At 47.7% G+C, this 20,004-nt stretch overlaps 1 protein-coding gene across 4 annotated transcripts in view; it reads right to left on the reverse strand.

The window, feature by feature from the left end:
* SON (SON DNA and RNA binding protein) overlaps positions 1–20,004 on the reverse strand; it is a 37,532-nt gene that overhangs the window by 14,899 nt on the left and 2,629 nt on the right. For all 4 annotated transcript variants that reach the window (XM_058843031.1, XM_058843022.1, XM_058843014.1 and 1 more), the window contains exons 3-6: positions 6,518–15,841; positions 5,130–5,290; positions 3,530–3,670; positions 2,124–2,315 (exon numbers count right to left, since the gene is read on the reverse strand). In XM_058843031.1, the coding sequence (XP_058699014.1) occupies positions 2,124–2,315; positions 3,530–3,670; positions 5,130–5,290; positions 6,518–15,841 (9,818 nt within the window). The remainder of the gene's footprint in view (positions 1–2,123; positions 2,316–3,529; positions 3,671–5,129; positions 5,291–6,517; positions 15,842–20,004) is intronic.

The following is a 20,004-nucleotide window of genomic DNA, read 5'->3' on the forward strand; positions in this document are numbered from 1 at the left end:
GGACCACTGCCATGCTAAACAGGTGTATTAGTGCTTTACCAGACTGGGGCCTAGCAACATTCCCTGCTGGGTTAATTCCCAAACATTTCTCCATTTTGGAGACCATCAGGGCTCTGTGTTATGTCAAGACACTCGATGGCAGCTTTGGATCTTGGAAAAAAGAAAAACCATCTCTGCTTGAGGTATAAGAAGTTGTTGTTACTCCTGAGTCAAGGAAAACAGGTGGAAGTGAGGTGCTGTTCTCTCCCAGAGCTCTCCTGGCTGATCCCCTTCCTCAGACTTGTCCCAAAAAATCACAAACACTGAAGCAAAGGAAAAGCAGGTGCTTTACACACTCTGCAGCTCCATGGATGCTTTTACTGCATCCTCAGATGCCAACAGCATCTCTGCACAAGTCACTTGGGACAACCCAACCCTGCCACTCTACACTTCCAAACACTCCTTCCTCAGAGGTCTCTGCCTGCTACAGACATGATGAGCCCTCAGACCACTCCAGACCTTCCCCTCCATCTCCTACTACTGCACACAACTATTTTAAGGCATCAGGTTTTATTCAAACAAGCTGTAATGTATTAGCAGGGTCATTTCAGACTAAGCCCATGACTAATATGTGAATTAAAACACAGCAACAAAAACAACTGTGTGGGGTTGAATGTCAAGACTTGCATCAGAACCTGTCACAAGTATTGCAAAATCAGCAACAATGAATGGGGGTCAAGTCTAAGTGAAACTTCCTAAAGTTCCAGCATCCCCAGCTCTCTATTCCCCCAGCAAGGGAGCTGATCTGCCTCATGTTGCTCCAAGGGAACCATTTCCAGCACAGAGTCCTCCTGAACACTGAAGAATTAAGCAGAGAAGCACTGTGTTACCTGTCAGACTCCCTGGAGAAACACACAGCAATTCTGTACCTGTACTTCCCAAACCCCAGGGGATGGTACAGCCTGCTGGGAGCTAACACCCCTGAAATCACCCTTAACACAAACCAAGTTAAGGTAAAGGCAAATAAAAATATTTATTTACAAAATATAAAAACAGACAACATAGTTACAGGCATTTATATAGATACACACAACAGGAAGGAAATGAAGTTATGTTAAATATATTTACTGCAATGAAACTGGGAATGACATTCTGCACAAACATCTCAGGGTTTTACTGGGGCAGAAGAGCCCAAAGGGCAGCTCCCACCTGTGCTGAGGGAACAACAAACTGGGTGCCCAACCATCAAATTCTGAGGAATTCCATGAAAATGCTGGCTAAGTTATATCCTCTGTGCTTTTGGTGCTGTAAAAGAGCCAGAAGGAAATTCCTTCTGCGTCTCAGGGAGTGAACTGAACAATATCAGAAAGGTCTTGAGAAACAAAAGGCACCAAGTGCCGAGATGGCTTTGTCAGAAATTGATGGGGAGGCTTTGGGGTTTGGTTTTGGAAGGTGTGGGAACAAGGCTTCAGGTGCACTGAGGCAACATCAACTTAAAAATATTAACATCTCTCTTAAATATTTAATTTACTTAATTACAGTGGCCCCCAAAAATGTTCTTTAGAAGAAATTTCAAGGGGAAAACCACCTGCTTTGGTTTTTTTAGTTTATTATCCATACAATTAGATTCTCCTTTGGAAGGCCACGTGCAAGACAGCCATGGGAGAAAACGTGACTGGAAAGCTTAAAAATCAGTACATCCAGAGAAAATGACTCACAATTTTTAATGGATTACATTCCAGTGTGATGTTCTTGTTATAAGACTGGGACAATTTTAATGAGTACTACATACATTATTGTGCAAATCTCAAGGTATCATTAATTAAATGATATTTAATTATCATTTAGGAATGATACATAATAAATAATCAGGAAACTGAACGAGGAAGTTTTTCCATCTTCCAGCTACAGTTTGAATTCTGTTGAGACCAAGAAGTCACCAGAAACAGGATGGGTACAGGCTGCTTCCACCACTGCCCATGTGAGCATCCCCATTTGCAGAGCTCAGCTCCTCAGCTTAGTGCAGTGTTAGGCACTACCTTTTTAAGTGCCTTTTTTTTTTGCCCAGACTGCAATTTGGTACCAGACTGCCCAGGTGATGGTTTTGGTTTTCTTATATGATATGCTCTCCTTGCCTTCCTTACCTCAATGGCTGGCTTGGGGAAAACATCGTCCTTGCCGTCGTCTTTGCCGTTTTTGTCCACGGGAACCCACTCTCCATACACACTGTCTGCCTCCTTCTTCCTATGCTGAGACCCAGAGGAAACAGGGAATTCCTTGGACAGGCTGACCTGGTTTTTTGGTTGGGGTGGTGGTGCTGGCTTTATGCTGGGAGTCTGAAAGAAATAAAATGAGAAGAAGTTAAGACTTGAAAACACCCCAGGGTCATGAGGCGGTTTGGCTGCAGACACCTGGGATTTGGTTCTTACAGAACACTCACTCTAGATTAACAAACCTTTCCAACTAATCATTTTGGCACAGCCCTAAAACCACAAGTGACCCACCGATTTTGCTATCAGAGAAGATGAAAACCCCTTAAAACAACTTTAAGCAACCCAAAATCCCCAACCCTCTTCTCCCAGCTGACCCCATGCACGTCGAGAACAATCTCCACCTGGTGGAAAGCTCCAAGCTAAAAATCCTGAGCAGCAAAACATTGCCTGTGATCAAAAGCTCCCCATGAGTGGAGAGAAAGCAGCTCTCAACATTTGGGTTTCTAATTCTGGCCTATTTTTAGACTAAGCAGCCTGAATCTCTGAGCAGATGATGTCTGTGGCCTTGTTTTGCTTGGTGTTGTTAATATATTAAAAACCTGCAGAAATCCCTGCCAGGTTCCCTTCCAAGAGGCAAACACAGCTGGCAGCACTGGATAATGCTGGATGAACTCCTAGAAATATGGATGGGAATGGTTTTAGGAGAGAGAAAGAACAAAACTAAAAGGGTCAAAAGCAAGACCAAGAGGCAGAGCAGTCCATAACCACTACAGAACATTCCTCCTCAGAGCCTGGAAGAATTCCAAGGTTTCTTGAGTTTCCTTGCAGCCTTTTTTAACAATATAATAGAAAATCTAAATCCATTTCTACCTTACACCTTATGTAAATGTGCACTACTGCCTATTTTATGTACACCACAAGCTATACATACTTATACACAAAACCAGCAATGTTATTTCTGTTGTTGCTGAGCATATTAAAGCTTTTTTAGTGCTTTATATCCTGCAAAATCAGAACAGGCTTTCATGGGCACAACCTCCCACCCCAAAAAAACTGAAAAAAATCCACCCACCACCCCAAAACCCAACAAAATTTAAACAAATTCTAATCCATGCTTCAAAGCATTTGATTTCCAGATATATCTAAAGAAACTTTAACAATTTTACCAACATTATCAATTCAATCTTGATGGAATTGGGAGTGTTTCTTTAAACTGATTAAAAAATATTCCCAGTTTCACCACCAGATGATCAACCCTTGATAAATTTCTGTAGAATTACTTGCATTATTTAAAAATAATCAGGATTTAAAGCATTGAAAATAAAAGTAGCACTCACACTTAAATTGAAGAAAATAGGTTTGGGTTCACTCAGCTTGAAAGGATGGTTATAGAAAGGACGTTCTTCCTCCTCTTCATCAGAAACGTGAGGCTTGTTCACGATCACATCATCAGTGCTCTGAGCAATCTTCTTGCATTTCTGAAAATAAAACAGAGGGAAATGTCAGCTCTGAGTAAACCTGAACTTTCAACTTAAACTCACAAAGAATATTTCTATTTAAAAAAAAAGGTTTTATTTACTAAACCAGGTGGAAAATCTTTTAGCAACAGCATCAACAGATGTACTTTGGCTGCTTTACACAAATGATCCACCAAGGCTTTGCCAGGCACTCCTTGGTTACTGACTCAGTTCTCTGGCAGTGCAGGGACCTTGGCAGAAGTGGTGGCTCCAGAAAAGCTCAGATTCTTCTGGAATACCGTGTTGGAATACTCTGTTCTGGAATGCTGGTGCTGGCCAGCTATGCAAGACACCCCTGATGTGCAGCAGAGTCAAAACACAGAGGTGTTATGGGGTCAAACACAGTCAAACTGGGAGGAGCCTCCATGGGGGAAAAGAAAAGAGGAAGAAAAGGACCAAAGACAGAAAGACTTTTCTTGAGATGCCAGAATTTTATGGTTAAAATGTCTTTATTGATTTCCTACCACCTGCACTGCTTCTGTGGACAGTTCTGAGTCAAAAGAACAGAAACATCATTCAACAGATCTCCCAAGTTGGAAAGGGAAGGGAGGAGCAGATTTGAGGCCTGCAGATCAGCACAAGCTATGCTGGATCTTGGCCAGGGCACATGAAAAGCCACCCAGGATGTCAGCACAGGGCACCTGCACCAGCTCAGCTCCTGTTCAGTGCTTCTGCTCCCCCAGCCCAGACACAACTGCAGATTATCTCTCAGCACCTGGATATTGCTTCATCTCAGGTTATTTCTATAAACACAATTTCAGAACTGTCACACTTAGGATGCAATTAAAAATAATAATAATAAAAAAGGGGCACTTTTCTATTCCAGATTTTCTCCATTCTGAGGGAGGTTCAAGGCCAGGCTGGACAGGGCTTGGAGCAACCTGGGACAGAGGAAGATGCTCCTGCTCATGGCAGAGGGTGGGATGGGCTGAGCTTTGAAGTTCCTTCCAATTCAAACCATAATTAACACCACCAGAACAAAAAATCAGGAGTGAAAGCTTTGGATTTCATGGACAGGACTGCAGGGACAACTGCCCATTGGTACAAAAATAGAACAGAATCAAAACTAAAAATAAGAAAAAGTAATTTGATTTCATGGATTTCCATGGAATTAAAACCACCAGTTTTGATGACTTAAAAAACCCTGGGCAGGGGCTGCCCAGGGAGCTTTGCAGTGCCCATCCCTGGAGGTGCCCAAGGAAGGGCTGGACGTGGCACTCAGGGCTCTGCCCTGGGGACAAGGTGGGCATCGGGCACAGCTGGGACTCCATGGGCTGGGAGGGCTTTTCCAGCACCAGGGATTTTGGGATTCTGAACACAAACCATCTCCCAGGTGACAGCAGCATGCAGTGACAACCTCCCACAGGCCACCAACCCCAGGGTGGTCATTTCCAGGCTTGATGCTGCTCTTCTCCCTCACCTCAGTGAGCTCCTTCAGGGTGTCCCTCGAGGACTTCTGGTTGGCTTTGTCATCCTTCTTCTGGGACAGCAGAGGCATCAGGCTCGGGGGCAAGGGCACGCCAGACTTCGCACACATGGCGGCTGCGTTGGCTTTGGCGATTTCAAGTAGCTGGGCCTTGTCTAGAAAGATTTGTTTTTTTCAAGAGAAGTCAGCATTTTCACAGATTCTTGTTTTAATAATAAAGAAGCATTTCTGGCAAACTGAACAAGATTCTACCTGCACTGTGCTTTTTTTATGGTCTGTGAAAATAACTGGAATTGTACTGAGCTGCTCGAGCCTTTAAGCCTGGGCTGTGCAGAAGGCAAGTGAAAATGGAAATGTAACCCAAAGCACAGCATCCCCCAACCCCCCAAGTTCATTGATTCATTCCTGTTTTGGCAATACTAATTCCTTCCTACACAGCATAAAGCCCAGAGTTTCCTCATTACCTATCTCTGAAAAGCTCTCAAACCTCTGGAGGAAGTCTCATCTCCCCAGATGTAACCCAAAAGCTACTTAAAACCACCAAACAGAAAAACAAGCTCTAAGTAAAACTTTCTCTTGCTTAAAATACAATTAGGTGCAAAACTGTTAACAGAACAGTTTTTTGCTTTAATAAGGAGAAAAAGGAAATTTCTAACATAGAAATAGGAAATTATATTAAATTAAGCCTTCTGCCAGTTTCCAACTAACTCCCTAACTGGAAGGCTTCCATGGTAACTCTAAGGCAGGACTGAAGGTTCAGAACCTCAGGTTCACCATATGTTTCCTCACATGCTGTACAAAAGCTCATCTCCCAGTTCAAACCTTCTTTCCCCTTATTAACTCACTTTCTAGGGAAACAACACAGCCTCTCTCTTCCTACAAGCACAGAGAAAAGATGCAGCTCCTAAGATTTTATTTTATTTTCTGATCTGCTGGATCTAGGACTATTTTCAGAAACAAGTCTCTCTTCCCTTTAAGTTTTTACCATGGGAAAGAGGCAAGACAGAGTCATGGGAGCAGCTGACAACAGAGCCTGGGACTCTCCAACTGGCACCTGAATCATCACTGTTCTCAGGAGTATAAATTCTAAATTTTCTTACATACAAGTACTTGGTCTTTACTATTGCCATGTACAATGTTCCTTGAGACTGCAACATGCCACTTTTGTACAAGAACTCTAGAATCAAGGCAAAACTGGCTCTAATTCATTCAAATGCTCAGCATTGATTCTGTTCCAACGCAGAAGTTCCTGCTGGAAGTCACTGCCTAAAACTAACACACAGAGCGACTTCCAAGAAATCCCTTATGAATGCTCCAGAGCTAAAATCAGACTATGCAAATCCACCCACCACAGAACTTCTGAAAATAAAGCAGTCACTTACCCAGGTCTGTAAGACGTTTGGGTGATCTGCTGGAGAACTCTGAGGACCTGGACCTGCGCCGGTCGGGGGATCTGCTGTAGCGCCTTCTCCCCGAGGACCGCGAGCGCCGCAGTCGGATCGGGGACCTGCTGGAGCTCCGTCTCCTTCCCCTGGACCGCGACCGCCTCTGGCGAAGAGGGGTCCGACTCCTGCTCCGCAATCGGAGCGATATCCTACGGTCTCTGGAGTCGGATCTTCTCCTTCTCCTGTCGGTAGACCTCGATCTGTTTCTCTGAGACCTCTTGCGCCTGTCTCTGGACAAGGAACGCCGCCTTCGTGACGCAGACCTTGATCTGCTTCTCCTCCTGTGCCTGGAACGTGACAGTGAGCTGGACCGAGATCTGGACGCTCTTCTCCGCGTTGCTGACCTGGAGCGATTCCGTCTGGAGCGCGAGTCTGTGTCGTATCTCTTGGATCTGCGCTGGGAGGACCTGGAGCGGCGGCTCCTGGACCTGCGCGATGACTCTTTGTCTGCTGCTTTCTCCACAGACTTGGACTGGCTCCTCTGGCGAGCAGCGGACCTGGAGCGTCTCCGCCTGGACCTGCGTGAGGACTCCTTGTCTGCTGTTTTCTCTACAGATGTTGACTGGCTCCTCTGGTGAGCCGTGGATCTGGAGCGTCTCCGTCTGTACCTCCGCACGGACTCTTTGTCTGCTGTTTTTTCTACAGATGTCGATCGACTCTTCTGGCGAGCAGGAGACTTTGAGTGTCTGCTTACAGATCTCTGTGGAGACTCTTTGTCAGATGCTTTATCAACGGATTTGGATCTGGATTTTTCACGTTCGGAGGACTCAGAACGTCTGCTTTCAGGGACAAAGGAAGAGTCCTGTTCCTCTGACTGCTCAAGAGGCACGGAATCCTGCTTTTCCTCATCTGCCAAAGAGGGCTCCGCATCCTCTCCCTCCTCTTCACCACTGGAAGACTCTGACTCATGCTCATCTGACGATGTGGACTCTCTTTGTTCAGCTGTCAAGGAGGGCTCTGCATCCTCTCCTTCATCCTCAGCAGTGGTAGACCTTGATTCAGCCCCATCAGGGGAGGTGGAACGTCTGTGTTCAGCTGTCAGAGGTTCCACATCCTCAGCTTCCTCACCAGCAGTAGACCTTGACTCCTGCTCGTCTGATGAGGTGGAATCTCTTTGTTCAGCTGCCGAGGAGGGCTCCACATCCTCCGCATCTTCACCAGCAGTAGACCTGGACTCCTGTTCATCTGAAGATGTGGAGTGTCTACGCTCAGCTGTCAAAGAGAGCTCCTGGTCCTCTGCTTCCTCACCAATGGTTGACCTCGACTCACGTCCATCAGGAGACACAGAGCGATGTTCAGCTGTCAAATCCTCTGCTTCTTCATCAGCTGTAGACCTCGACTCACGGTCATCAGAAGATGTGGAGTGTCTACGTTCAGCTGTCAAGGAGGGCTCCCCATCTTCTACATCTTCCCCAGCAGCAGACCTTGATTCACGGTCATCAGAGGATATGGAGTCTCTTCTTTCAGCTGGCAAGGAGGCCTCTGCATCCTCTGCCTCTTCTCCAGTGGTTGACCTTGACTCGTGCTCATCAGAGGACTCAGAGCACCTACGTTCTGTTCTCAAAGGCTGCTCCAGATCCTCTGCTTCGTCACCAATGCTAGATCTTGACTCGTGCTCATCAGGGGAAGTGGAACGCCTCTCCAGATCATCAGTTTCTTCATCAGCAATAGATTTCTGGTCGTGGCCCTCAGGGGACAGGGATCGTCTATGCTCAGAAGTCACAGAGGACTCCAGACCCTCCTCCTCCATGGGAGACTTCGGCTCGTGGCCCTCCTGATAGGAGGATGTGGAGTATCTACGCTCAGATCTCAAAGAGGGCTCCAGATCTCCTGCTTCTTCACCAGGCCCTGATCTCACACTGTAGCTATCAGGAGACACCGAGCGCCCTTCGGGCATTAAAGAAGGCATTGCATGATCCATTTTTTCAACAGGGATAGATTTCAAGTCACTGTCATCAGGGGACATGGAGGCTCTATCGTTCAAAGGTTCAAGGCCGTCTACTTTTTCAATAGTGCTGAATCTCAACTCCTGCCCATCAGGAGATGCTCCATGCTCATTTTCAGGTGTTGGAGAATGGTCTGCTTTCTGAAGAGAGGTGAAACTCACCTCCTGGCTCTCAAAAAAGAGATGGTCACGTTCAGCTGTCAAAGCAGAATCCACACCCTCTGTTTTCTCAGCACATGCCAATCCTGACTCGGACTCTTCAGGTGACAGAGCATGTTCAGATGTCAGAGAAGGCTCCTTGGCTATTACTCTTTCAGCAGGGCTGGACTGCAGCTCCTGACCTTCAGGGGTCATGGGACATTCACCTTCAGACAAGGACAACTCCTGCACCTCTGTTTTTCCAGGAACAGCAGAATGCAACTCCTGGCTCTCAGTGGATATTGAACTTTCACTTTCAGATGCTTCAGAATGTTCCCCCGATTCTTCTTTTTCAACAGGACTGGATCTCAAATGATGTCTTTCGGGAGACGCATTGTACTCATTTTCAGACAGCAAAGAACACTCCTGCACCTCTGGTTTTTCAGTGTAAGCACTGAGCAGCTCCTGTCCCTTGGGAGATGTAGCGTATTGGTTGTCTGGGACCAGCACTGGCTCCTGCACTGCTGTGCTTTCAGTGAGGCCAGACCGCGGTACTTGGCATTGATGGAAGATGGAATATTCACTGCCAGGTGTCCGAGAAGGCTCCTGCACCTCCTCCTCAGCAGGGCTGGCTGTCACCTCCTGGCCCTCAGGAGACTCACCATACTCATTTTCAGGCAGCAGAGAACACTCCTGCACTTGTGGTTTTCCAGCCAAGAAAGGGGGCAGTCCTTGATCTTCAGAAGACACTTGACTGTCAGGAACCACAGCCTCCTCCTGCATCTCTGCCCTCCCAGGAGAGCTGGACCTCAACTCCTGGCTCACCCAGGAAATGGCATGTTCATTTTCAGACACCAGAGCAGGCTGTTGCACATGTGTCTTTTCAGGAGAGGGTGATCGCAGGTCCCGGCTGTCGATGGACTCCAGACATCTTTCTTCAGGCATCTGATAAAGCTTCCGCAGCTCCGCTTTTTCAGCAGGGGTTGATGTCAACTCCGGGCCATCAAGCCCTATTGTGTACTCATTTTCAGACACTTGAGAAGGCTCCTCAGCTCTTTCCAAAGGGGTGGATGCCAACTCATGACCATCAGAGGCAACAGAACATCTGCTTTCCAGTATCAGAACAGGTTCATGCACCTGTACTTCTTCACTGTAGGCAGATCTCAGCTTGTAGCCATCGGGGGACGCCAGGTGTTTCAGCTCAGACGAATTCAGCACCTCTGCTTTTTCCGCAGGGACGGGTCTCAGCTCGTGACTGTCAGGCAACAGCAGAATTCCACCTTCAGATGTCACAGCAGTCACTGGGGGCTGTAGTTTTTCAGGTGTGCCTGCTGATTCACAACCATCAGCAGACGCAGAGAAGCCACTTTCCAGTGAGAGAGAAGGCTTCTGGATCTCCACTTTTTCAACTGCAGCAGATGTCAATTTATAGCCTTCAGGAAAGATGGAACAACGGAGCTCAGATGCCACTGACAGTTCTGCACTCTCTGTTTGCTCAAAGGAATTGTACTTTGCTTTGTGGCCATCATGGCATATGGGAATCCCACTTTTAGACATCACCAAAGATCCTGCACCGTCTATTTTTCCAGTTAGGTATCTCGATTCGTGCATTTCTGAAGATCTGGAGCAGTCAACCTCAAGCACTTGTGGAAGTGTTGGACCATCTAAACCTTTGTCAACAGATGATCTGGAGTCATGAACTTCAAAAGAAGACACTGAAATGAGGTCAGCAGACACCTCAACAGAACCACACACAGAGGTCAGGGAAACATCTGGAGCCTTGACTTTTTCAACAGATAAAAATCTTTGTTCATTTCCATGTGGTGACTTAAAGGACTCGTCCACAGGCAATGGATGCTCCTCTATTGGTGCAGCAAAGCTGGATCCTGATCCATGTCCATCAGGAGATGTGAAGTGTCCACTGTCAGACGCCAGAGAAGGCTCCTGCATCTGGCCTGACTCACAGCCATCAGGGACCACAGGGCGGATCATTTCAGGAGGCAGAAAAGGCCTCTGAACTTCCACTGCTCCAGGGCTGTCAGCCAGCCGGGAAGACTCGTGTTCAGGTACTTGCAGAACCTGTGAAAGCTCTGTGTGCTCACCAGGGATATGCCGTGATTCATGACCATCAGACAAGTTGGAGAGCCCACCTTCGGACAGGAGAGAAGATGACTGAACTTGCATGTCTCTTTTAAGTGCTGGAGGAAGCTCTGGACCTTCTACTTCTTTGAGAGGTGCAGTTCTGGGCTCATCTTCACGGGATGCAGAGAGATGGAGTTCTGCTACTGAAGAAGTTTCCAGATCTCCCCTTTTTTCAACAGATGAGGACCTTGACTTGGATGTGGAGTATGGAAGCTCAGGTAGCAGTGAAGACTCCAGAGCTGCTGGTTTTTCAGTTGATCCATTTTCAGGTGTCATAGAAAGCTCTGTATCCTGTGTTTTTTCCACAGATGTGGATCTCAATTCCTGGTCATCTGGGGTTTTGGAGGTATCAAATTCAGATGTGGCAGAATGTTGCAGATCTGTTTTTTCAACTGATGAGCTTTCCTCAAGGCTCTCAGAAGTTTTGGAAAATCCACTTCCAAATGATGGTGGCAGCACTGGACCATTTACTCCCTCATCAGACAAAGCTGCTGATGTGGGACCATTAGAGGATTTACCTTCACTTCCAAAAGAAGATTGAGGAACATCTTTATCAAGACCTTTGGCTGACTCCTGAAGCTCAGAAGACTCCAAATGTTTGCTACTGGACTTTGCTGAGGATAACTTGTCTTTTTTTTCTACAGATTTGGACCTTGACTTAACACTGTCAGAGGACTTGGAACGTTTCCGTTTGGATTTTTTTGAAGACTCCTTGCGCTTTTTTTCAACAGACCTAGACCTCGACTTGTAACGCTCAGAAGATTTTGAGCGTCGACGCTTGGATTTTCGTGAGGATTCCTTCTTTTTTTCCACTGATTTGGATCTGGACTTGTAACGGTCAGAGGACTTGGAGCGCTGACGTTTAGACTTCCGTGATGATTGCTTCCGATCTCTTTTTTCTACTGATCTGGATCGAGATTTGTAGCGATCCGAGGACTTTGAGCGCTGACGTTTGGACCTCCGTACAGATGCCTTCCGACCTCTTTTCTCAACAGATCTTGACCTGGATTTTGAACGATCAGAGGAACCAGACCGATGTCTGAACCTCCAGGAGTATTCTTTGCCTCCTCCCTTTTCTGAGGACCTGGATCTAGATTTTGAACGGTCAGAGGACCTGGAATGTCTGCGGCGGGACCGCCAGGAGGACAACCTCTTTTCCACTGACCGTGACTTAGACCTGTAGCGGTCAGAGGACCTGGAACGTCTCCGCCCAGACCTTCGGGAGGACAGCCGCTTCTCCACCGACCTAGACTTGGATCTGTAGCGGTCAGAAGACCTGGAACGTCTGCGCCCAGATCTTCGGGAGGACAGCCGTTTCTCCACTGACCTGGACTTGGATCTGTAGCGGTCAGAAGATCTGGAACGTCTCCGCCCGGACCTTCGGGATGACAGTCGCTTCTCCACTGACCGTGACTTAGACCTGTAGCGGTCGGAAGACCTGGAACGTCTGCGCCCAGATCTTCGGGAGGACAATCGCTTCTCCACTGACCTGGACTTGGATCTGTAGCGGTCAGATGACCTGGAACGTCTGCGTCTGGACCTCCGAGAGGACAGTCGCTTCTCCACAGATCTGGATTTAGACCTGTAGTGGTCAGACGACCTGGAACGCCTCCGTCTGGACAATCTCTTTTCTGCTGATCTGGATTTAGACCTGTAACGATCAGATGACCTAGAACGTCTGCGCCTGGACCGCCGGGAAGACACTCTTCTCTCTCTCTTCTCCACAGACCGGGACCTAGATTTGGAATGCTTTTTTCTGGAAACTGAATAGTTTCTGCTCCTAGAACGTGCTCTTTTAGAGGTCAGACGCCTGGAAGTAGAACGTGACCTTGATTTTTTCTTCCGCTTCCTAGACCTGGACTGAGACTTGGAACGGCTCCTTTTCTGTTTCTTTGAATCATGTTTTTTCTCACTGGTTCTATGACTACTTTTTTCAATAACATTCTCAAGCCTCATGAGAGTCTCCTTCATTCGTGCTGCCACATCAGGTTGCACATCGGATGTTTCTGAGTCTCTTTTTTCTGAGTCTTCTTCTGGAGTTGCTTCTTTGACATCCTCAGCCTCTGGAGTGTCTTCCAGCTGGCCTTCTTCTATAGGTTCTGGACCTGCTTCTGCATCAGTCTCAGGTACTGGAGCTGATTCCAAATCTTTTGTCTCTGACTCCAACCCTACAGCTGCTTCTGCTTCTTTCTGCACTACATCAGTTGGAGGAGCTGTTTCCAAATCTTGTGTTTCTGCTACAGGAGTCCCTGCTGCAACTTCTTCCTCTGCTGCATGTGAAGAACTAAAAACTGTTTCTGCTACTAAAGGCTCAGATGTTTGAGCTTGTTCCACATCTTCCTTCTCAATCACCATATCCTCCACCTGTTGACTCTGTACTCCTTCTACATATTGTACCTCAGCTGTCACTTCATGTTCCAGTGTGGTTTCCTGGCCTTTCATATCCCCTGGTTTTGGAACAGTTTCAAAAGATTTTACTTCAGAAGCACCCATGCTTTCTGGAGCCTCTTCTGAACTCTTCCATTCTGCAGCAGGTTTTGCTTCTACAACTACTTGAAGCTCTTGTTGCTTTTCAGCATGCAAGTATTCTGGAACAGCTGCTGAACCCATGGGCACCTCAAGCTCTTCACTTGTTCCAGAACCTTTCACCTCTATTGCTGCAGACTCTTTCATGCTCTCCAACCACCTCACTCCTCCAGCTTCTGATGCTGGCTCCAGATATTTTGCTTTCTCCATTTCTGAGGGCTCATTTCCTTGTGTGCTGGTCCTCCTTGCTGCAATGACATGTTCTACAGCAGATCCCTGAGTTTGCACATCTGTCAATTCTGTCAGTACTCCTGATGCCATACTGTCTTCTACTCTGGGCAAAGGCTCCAATCCTGCTGCTGAATGACCTACTATTTGTTCCTGAATAGATTTTGAACCGGTTTCTGAAGCTTGTACAGGTTCTAGGATTGTTTCTCTGCTCCTTGTCTCTGCTTCTGGAGCATGTTCCGAATCCTTTCTCTTCCTCAGCACCTCAGCTTGTGAGGTTCTTGTGTGTGTCATGACCTGTGACTGTGCAATGATGGAACTCTCTGTTTGGCTTGCATGGAGAGGTTCTCTCTCTGCTGTGGCTGGCCATGGCATCACCCCTGCCGATGCCTCAGCCTCTCTAACTGGTTCCACACTTTCACATGCAACCAAAGGTTCAGGGACCCTTCCTAAACCAGGATGTCCTGGACTTGTTACAGTCCCACAATGCAGAGCTTCTTCTGAAGCTTTCACACCTTCCGCTTGTAAGGACATTGAAGCTGTTGTAAAAGGTTTTGCTTCCACCACAGTCACTGATCTCAGGACTCCTGCTGGATCTTGTATGTTTTCTTTCTGCAAAGACAGGGCAGGTGCCAAACCTCTCACCTGTGATTCACCCTCAGGTCTCGCTTCTCTCAGCAATGAAGTACCTTCTGAATCTTTTGCTTGTGGACTTCTAAAACCCTCTGCCATCTGGACTTCTGGAGCTGTTTGGGGAACGAAGGTCTGTACAACTGCTGCGGGTTCTGAAGTTGCTCTTAATTCTTTTGCCTCTGCAACCACATTTACACCTGTCAATCCTGCTGGAAGTGCAGATCCCTGGGTTCTGTCCATACTCCTTGTTTCTGTCAAGACTCCATGTTGTAGGAACATTCCTGATGCACCCAGTGCTGTTGCAGAACCTGTGGTACCTTCCAGATTTTTGCTTTGGAGACTTTCATGAGCTGCTCTGACATCTTTTGCTGCAACACCCACAGGTTCCATGGTTGCTTCCAAAGCTTTCACATTTCCCATAGCTGGTTCCATATCCTTAAGTTTTGCAACAGCTCCTGGTCCTGGAGGTGTTTTGGCACTTTTTATTTCCATGTGGGTCACAGGGGTGCCTGTCAAAGGATGCTGCAAAGGTACATCTGCTTTCAGAACACTGGAAGCCTCTACGGGGCTGCCCTGTGTCATGCTCAGACTCTCAGATATAACTGAGGGCTGCAGGGATGGCTCCAAAGCTCTGTTCACATCCCCCAGTTCCAAAGATCTCTCCATACTTCTCACATTTCCCATGTGCAGAGATTTTTCAGTTGTTTCTGGAATTTTCACTTCTTGCCCAGCCACCGCCACATGAGCTACAGTCACAGCACCTGGATGTGCCCAATTAGAAGGTGTAGGAGTTGTTGTCACACTACTTGCCAAGGACACGGATTCTGAAGCTGTTTCCAACCCCTGTGGTGCCCTCTGAGACACAGACTGATGAGACATCTCTGAGTAAGTCAACACCTCCATGGTCTCAGGCTCAAGAGCTGCGTCTGAAGCTTTTACTTCCCCAATGCCTTGAGATTGCAGAGTGACTTCTGTACCTCTTAGTGCTCCTACTGAATCTTTCTGAATCTCTGATTTACTGACAATTCCAGGTGGGATGCTGGACCAAGTATAATTTCCAGTATCAACAACACTGGCATTAATAGCTACAGGATAAATATTTTCATGGGACTGTTGAATTTGTTCTTCGCTAGTGCAAATTCTAGTTTCAGCTATACTAGTATTTTCTGGGATATTAGACTGGATGCTTTCTAAATTAAACGGAGGATTTGTTGCACACAAAGTCCCCTCCCCACTTCCAAGATGTTCTGCAGGTTGCTGAGAATCAGTCACTGAATGAGAAACAAGTCCTAAAGCTTGATTATCAAGCCCCTCAGTTGGTTTTGAGCACAGTTCTGGCTGCACGTGGCCAGCCAGGTTTGCATCTGCAAACACTCCATGCTGTACATTCAGTTGGGAGCTGGGCTGCTCTGGCATCAAGTGAGGAGCCGGCTGCACGCCTGCAGGTTCTCCGGGACGTGCACTCAACTTGGATTCCTTTGGCTGCTTTTTATGCTTTTTCTCTTTCTTCCTTTTCTTCTTCTTTTTCTTCTTCTTCTTGCTTTTGTGCTTCTTATTTTTCTTTGCTTTTTTCCTAGGAATTTCATCTTCACCAGTAGAGCTCCTTTTTGTAGACTGAGTACTATTTTTCACAGTATTTTTGTCTACATCTAGAAAAAAATGACATTTACCTTGTAAAAATTTATAACACTGCATTTAAAAAATTCTTTCAGAGCACTTGAGAAGTACCTGGACAGAGGTACAAAGCAATTAAACTTGCAAACCTTACCTGACTCACTAAACTACCACCTGCAAACAGGATACACTCCCTTTCCAGCTCTTTCCTTCCTCTCAGAGTTACTTTAAGTAACTAAAGGACACTTCTTTAAAAAATATACCCAGATCTTGTTAGTCAGGACAGAGGTCCGGTGGGAACACAGCTCTTTCCAAACAGTATCACAGTCATGGGATGGTTTAGTTTGGGAGGGACTTGAAAGCTCATCTTGTTCCATCCCCTGCCATGGCAGGGACACCTCCCACGGTCCCAGGAGCTCCCAATGTCCAGCCTGGCCTTGGGCACTGCCAGGGATCCAGGGGCAGCCCCAGCTGCTCTGGGCACTCTGTGCCAGAGCCTCACCACTCTCTTAGGGAAGAATCTCCTCGTATTACATGATCTAACCTTGCCCTCTGGCAGTGAAAAAACATTCTATTGAAGAAGGGAAGACAGGATGATTCTGGGAATTACCATCCTCTCAGCCTCACCTCTATGCTGGGAAGATCATGGAACAGAGTCTCCTAGAAGCTCTGGTAAGGCTTGGAGGACAAGGATGTGATTTGAGACAACAAGCAGAGCTTCACAAAGATAAAATCCTTTCCGACCTTCTGTGGTGGACTGACTACATCAGTGGATAAGGGAAGAGCTACAGATGGCATTTATCTGGACTTCCGTAAAGGATTTGACACAGTGCCCCCACAACATTCTTCTCTCCAAACTGGAGGGAAGAATTTGACTGTCAGGTGCATCAGCAGTTGTTTGGATGGTCACATCCAGAGGGTAGTGGTCAAAAGCTCACAGTCCTGATGGACATCAGTGACCAGTGGTGTCCCTCAGGAGTCCCTATTTGGAACAGTGTTACTTAATAGCTTCATTAATGAATCAGTGTTACTTAATATCTTCATTGATGATAGAAGGATCAAGTGCACCCTCAGCAGATTTGCACGTGATGCCAAACTGCAGGTGCAGGTGACACCTCTAAAGGACAGGGACATCCAGAGGGATCTGGACAAGCTCCACAAGTGTCCCGTGGGATCTCAAGAGGTTTAACAAGGCCAAGTGCAGCACTTGAGTCAGGGCAACCCCTGGGATCAATCCAGGCTGGGATGAGCAGATGGAGCAGCCCTGGGAGAGCTGGGTCTGCCCCATCCCAGAGTCTCCCATGCCCTGGGCTGAGCCCCAGCGTGGGCAGCAGGAAAGGGATTGGGATTGTGCCCTGAGCCCCCTGAGGTGAGACCCCACCTGCAGAGCTGCCCCAGCCCTGGGGCCCAGCCCAGGGAGCAGCTGGAGCTGCTGGAGAGAGCCCAGAGGAGGCTCCAGGATGAGCAGAGGGATGGAGCAGCTCTGCTGGCAGGAAAGGCTGGCACAGCTGCCATTGTTCAGCCTGGATAGACATCAGGTGACCTAGCTATGACCTTCCAGTACCTGGACGTATAGTAAAGGCAATGGAACACTACTGCCAGCCTAGACTGACAGGACAAGGGACAGTGGGTTCAAAATGAAAGAGAGTAGGGTTATCTTAGAGCTTAAGAAAAAATTCTCCCCTGTGAGGGAGGTGAGGCCCTGGCACAGGTTGCCCAGGGAAGCTGTCCCATCCCTGGAAGTGTTCAAGGCCAGGCTTGACAGGCTTGGAACAACCTGGGATAGTGGAAGGTGTCCCTGCTCATGTCAGGGGGTTTGGAATGAGATATCTACAAGGTCCTCTTCCTACCAAAATATTCTATAACTCCTGTCACCCCATTCCCTGGAAACTGTCTCTCTCCAGCTTTCCTGGGGCTCCTTCAGGCCCTGCAAGGCCACCCTGAGCTCAGCCCAAAGCTTCTCCTGGCCAGGCTGAACAATGGCAGCTGTGCCAGCCTTTCCTGCCAGCAGAGCTGCTCCATCCCTCTGCTCATCCTGGAGCCTCCTCTGGGCTCTCTCCAGCAGCTCCAGCTGCTCCCTGTGCTGGGCCCCAGGGCTGGGGCAGCTCTGCAGGTGGGGTCTCACCTGAGCAGGGCAGATGGGTTGGATGTTCCTCCACCCACAGTGGGGCAGCACATTCTAACAGGAGGCTGGAGATGTGCTTTCAAACCTTCAATGCTGCATGTGGAAGGTAAACAAAAATTTCCATTTTCCAAACAAATTACTGAAGTGGGAATTTATACCACAGCCACTCTCCCCTGATGTGCTTTAACCCCCAAGTGAGTCCAGCCTTGCTGCTGCGTTAGAAATTCTCTGTGTATTTAGTGACCAAGTTACTCACTAGGGTCTAACAAATTCGGGAAAAAAGCATCTATGTCCCCAATCCCAAACCCACTTTAAGGCACTGCAGGCTGGAACAGCTGCTGGGACAGGCCAGACTGCAGCTGCCATGAGCCACTGCTAAGCTGCATGTTCCTCTTAGAGCATTTGATTCCAACAGGAAAATTCAGATGACTGTGGGGACAAACAAATCACTCAAGAGGAAGGGAAAGAGGGAGACTGGGGTTTCCATCACCAGCTTTTAATTCTGTACCTCACTTCCCTCTGGATTTAACATTTGTTAGGTTCTTGCCCTTCTGGAGACCTAGTGCCATGTTTTCAGGAGAAAGGCACTTTGTTTAAGGCAGTTTGCTGGGATTTCTGTGAAATACGAGCTGTATATTGGAGTTCCTTTCAATGATTCTATTTATACAGACCAGGGCAGCAACGCAGACCCTCCAAGTGGAATCTGTGATCCCAAAGCTCACTATCTTCCAGTGAATAGTCCCAAAATCTTGCAAAAGCTTTTGGTAATTGCAATATTGTTAAATGAATGTGACTTAGGATTCCATAGCAAGTACCTCAGGTACATTTTGATAGAATAAGCAACTTAAAAATAGCTTTTATACCAACATTGCTGTGAATGCACTGAGAGAGAACAGTGAAGTAGAGTCAAATTATGGACAAAATGTCCAGGCCACAGCTGGAGAGCTGCATAACTCAGTGGGTGAGCAACTGGCCCAGGGAACAGGGACTGGGGTGACATCAGGCTGACACCAGTCACCAGTGGGGTTCTGCAGGGATCCATTCCCAGCACTGTTACCTTCAATATCTTCACTAACAACCTGGACACAGGACTCAAAGGCACAATTAGTCTGCTGAGGACACTACACTGGGAGGAGCTGCTCACTCCCTTGAGGGCAGAGAAGCCCTGTGAAAAACCTCAACAAATCAGGGAGATTTGCAATCCCCAACCCAAGTGGAATTTAACAAGGGAAATGCTGGATTCTGCACCTGGGATGGGCAGCCCTGGCTGTGTGGATGGAGAGCAACTGTGAGAAGGGTCTGGGGGGTCCTGGACCAGCTGAGCTGAGTCAGCAATGCCCTGGCAGCCAGGAGGGACATTAAAATGGGGAAGGGTCTGGAGGGGCCCCACGAGGTCACTGGGTCAGTTGAGCCTGGAGGAGCCTGAGGTCAGAGCTCCCCGGGGCTGCAGCTCCTCCCGAGGGGCAGCGCAGGGACAGCTCCGGGCTCTGCTCCTGCCACAGGGACAGCAGCAGGGAGCGGCTGCAGCTGGCCCAGCAGGGATTTAGGTTGGCTTTTAGGGCAAGGCTCTTCTTTCCCCAGAGGCTGCTGGCACTGCCCAGGCTCCCCAGGGAATGGGCACGGCCCCGAGGCTGCCAGAGCTCCAGGAGCATCCAGGGATGCCCAGGCTGGGCTTGTTGGGGGGTCTGGGCAGGGCAGGGGGGCACTGGGGGATCCCTGGGGGTCCCTCCAGCTCAGGATATTCCATGATTCTATAAAATGAACTTTTCTGTAAAGATAAGTCATTAGATTGAGATAATCAGATAATGCCTTTTGTCCAAGTCCTTTTTAGACATGGACAGTGGGAACCTTTGCCACAGGGTAAGATTATTAACTTCCAAGTTAACACTTCTCATTTTTTTATTACCATGTGACCTTGCCTTAGTCCTCCACAAAAGAGCAAAACAAAAAATAAACAAACAAGAAAAATCACATCATCAAACAAAACCAACAAAAACCACCAACCAAGAACCTACCAAACCCCGCCCCACATCAGCCTGAAGTGCTGCTTGCACACCACAAATGAAAAACTTG

The sequence above is a fragment of the Poecile atricapillus genome, chromosome 1 (genome assembly GCF_030490865.1).
Source record: "Poecile atricapillus isolate bPoeAtr1 chromosome 1, bPoeAtr1.hap1, whole genome shotgun sequence".
Lineage (NCBI taxonomy): Eukaryota > Metazoa > Chordata > Aves > Passeriformes > Paridae > Poecile > Poecile atricapillus.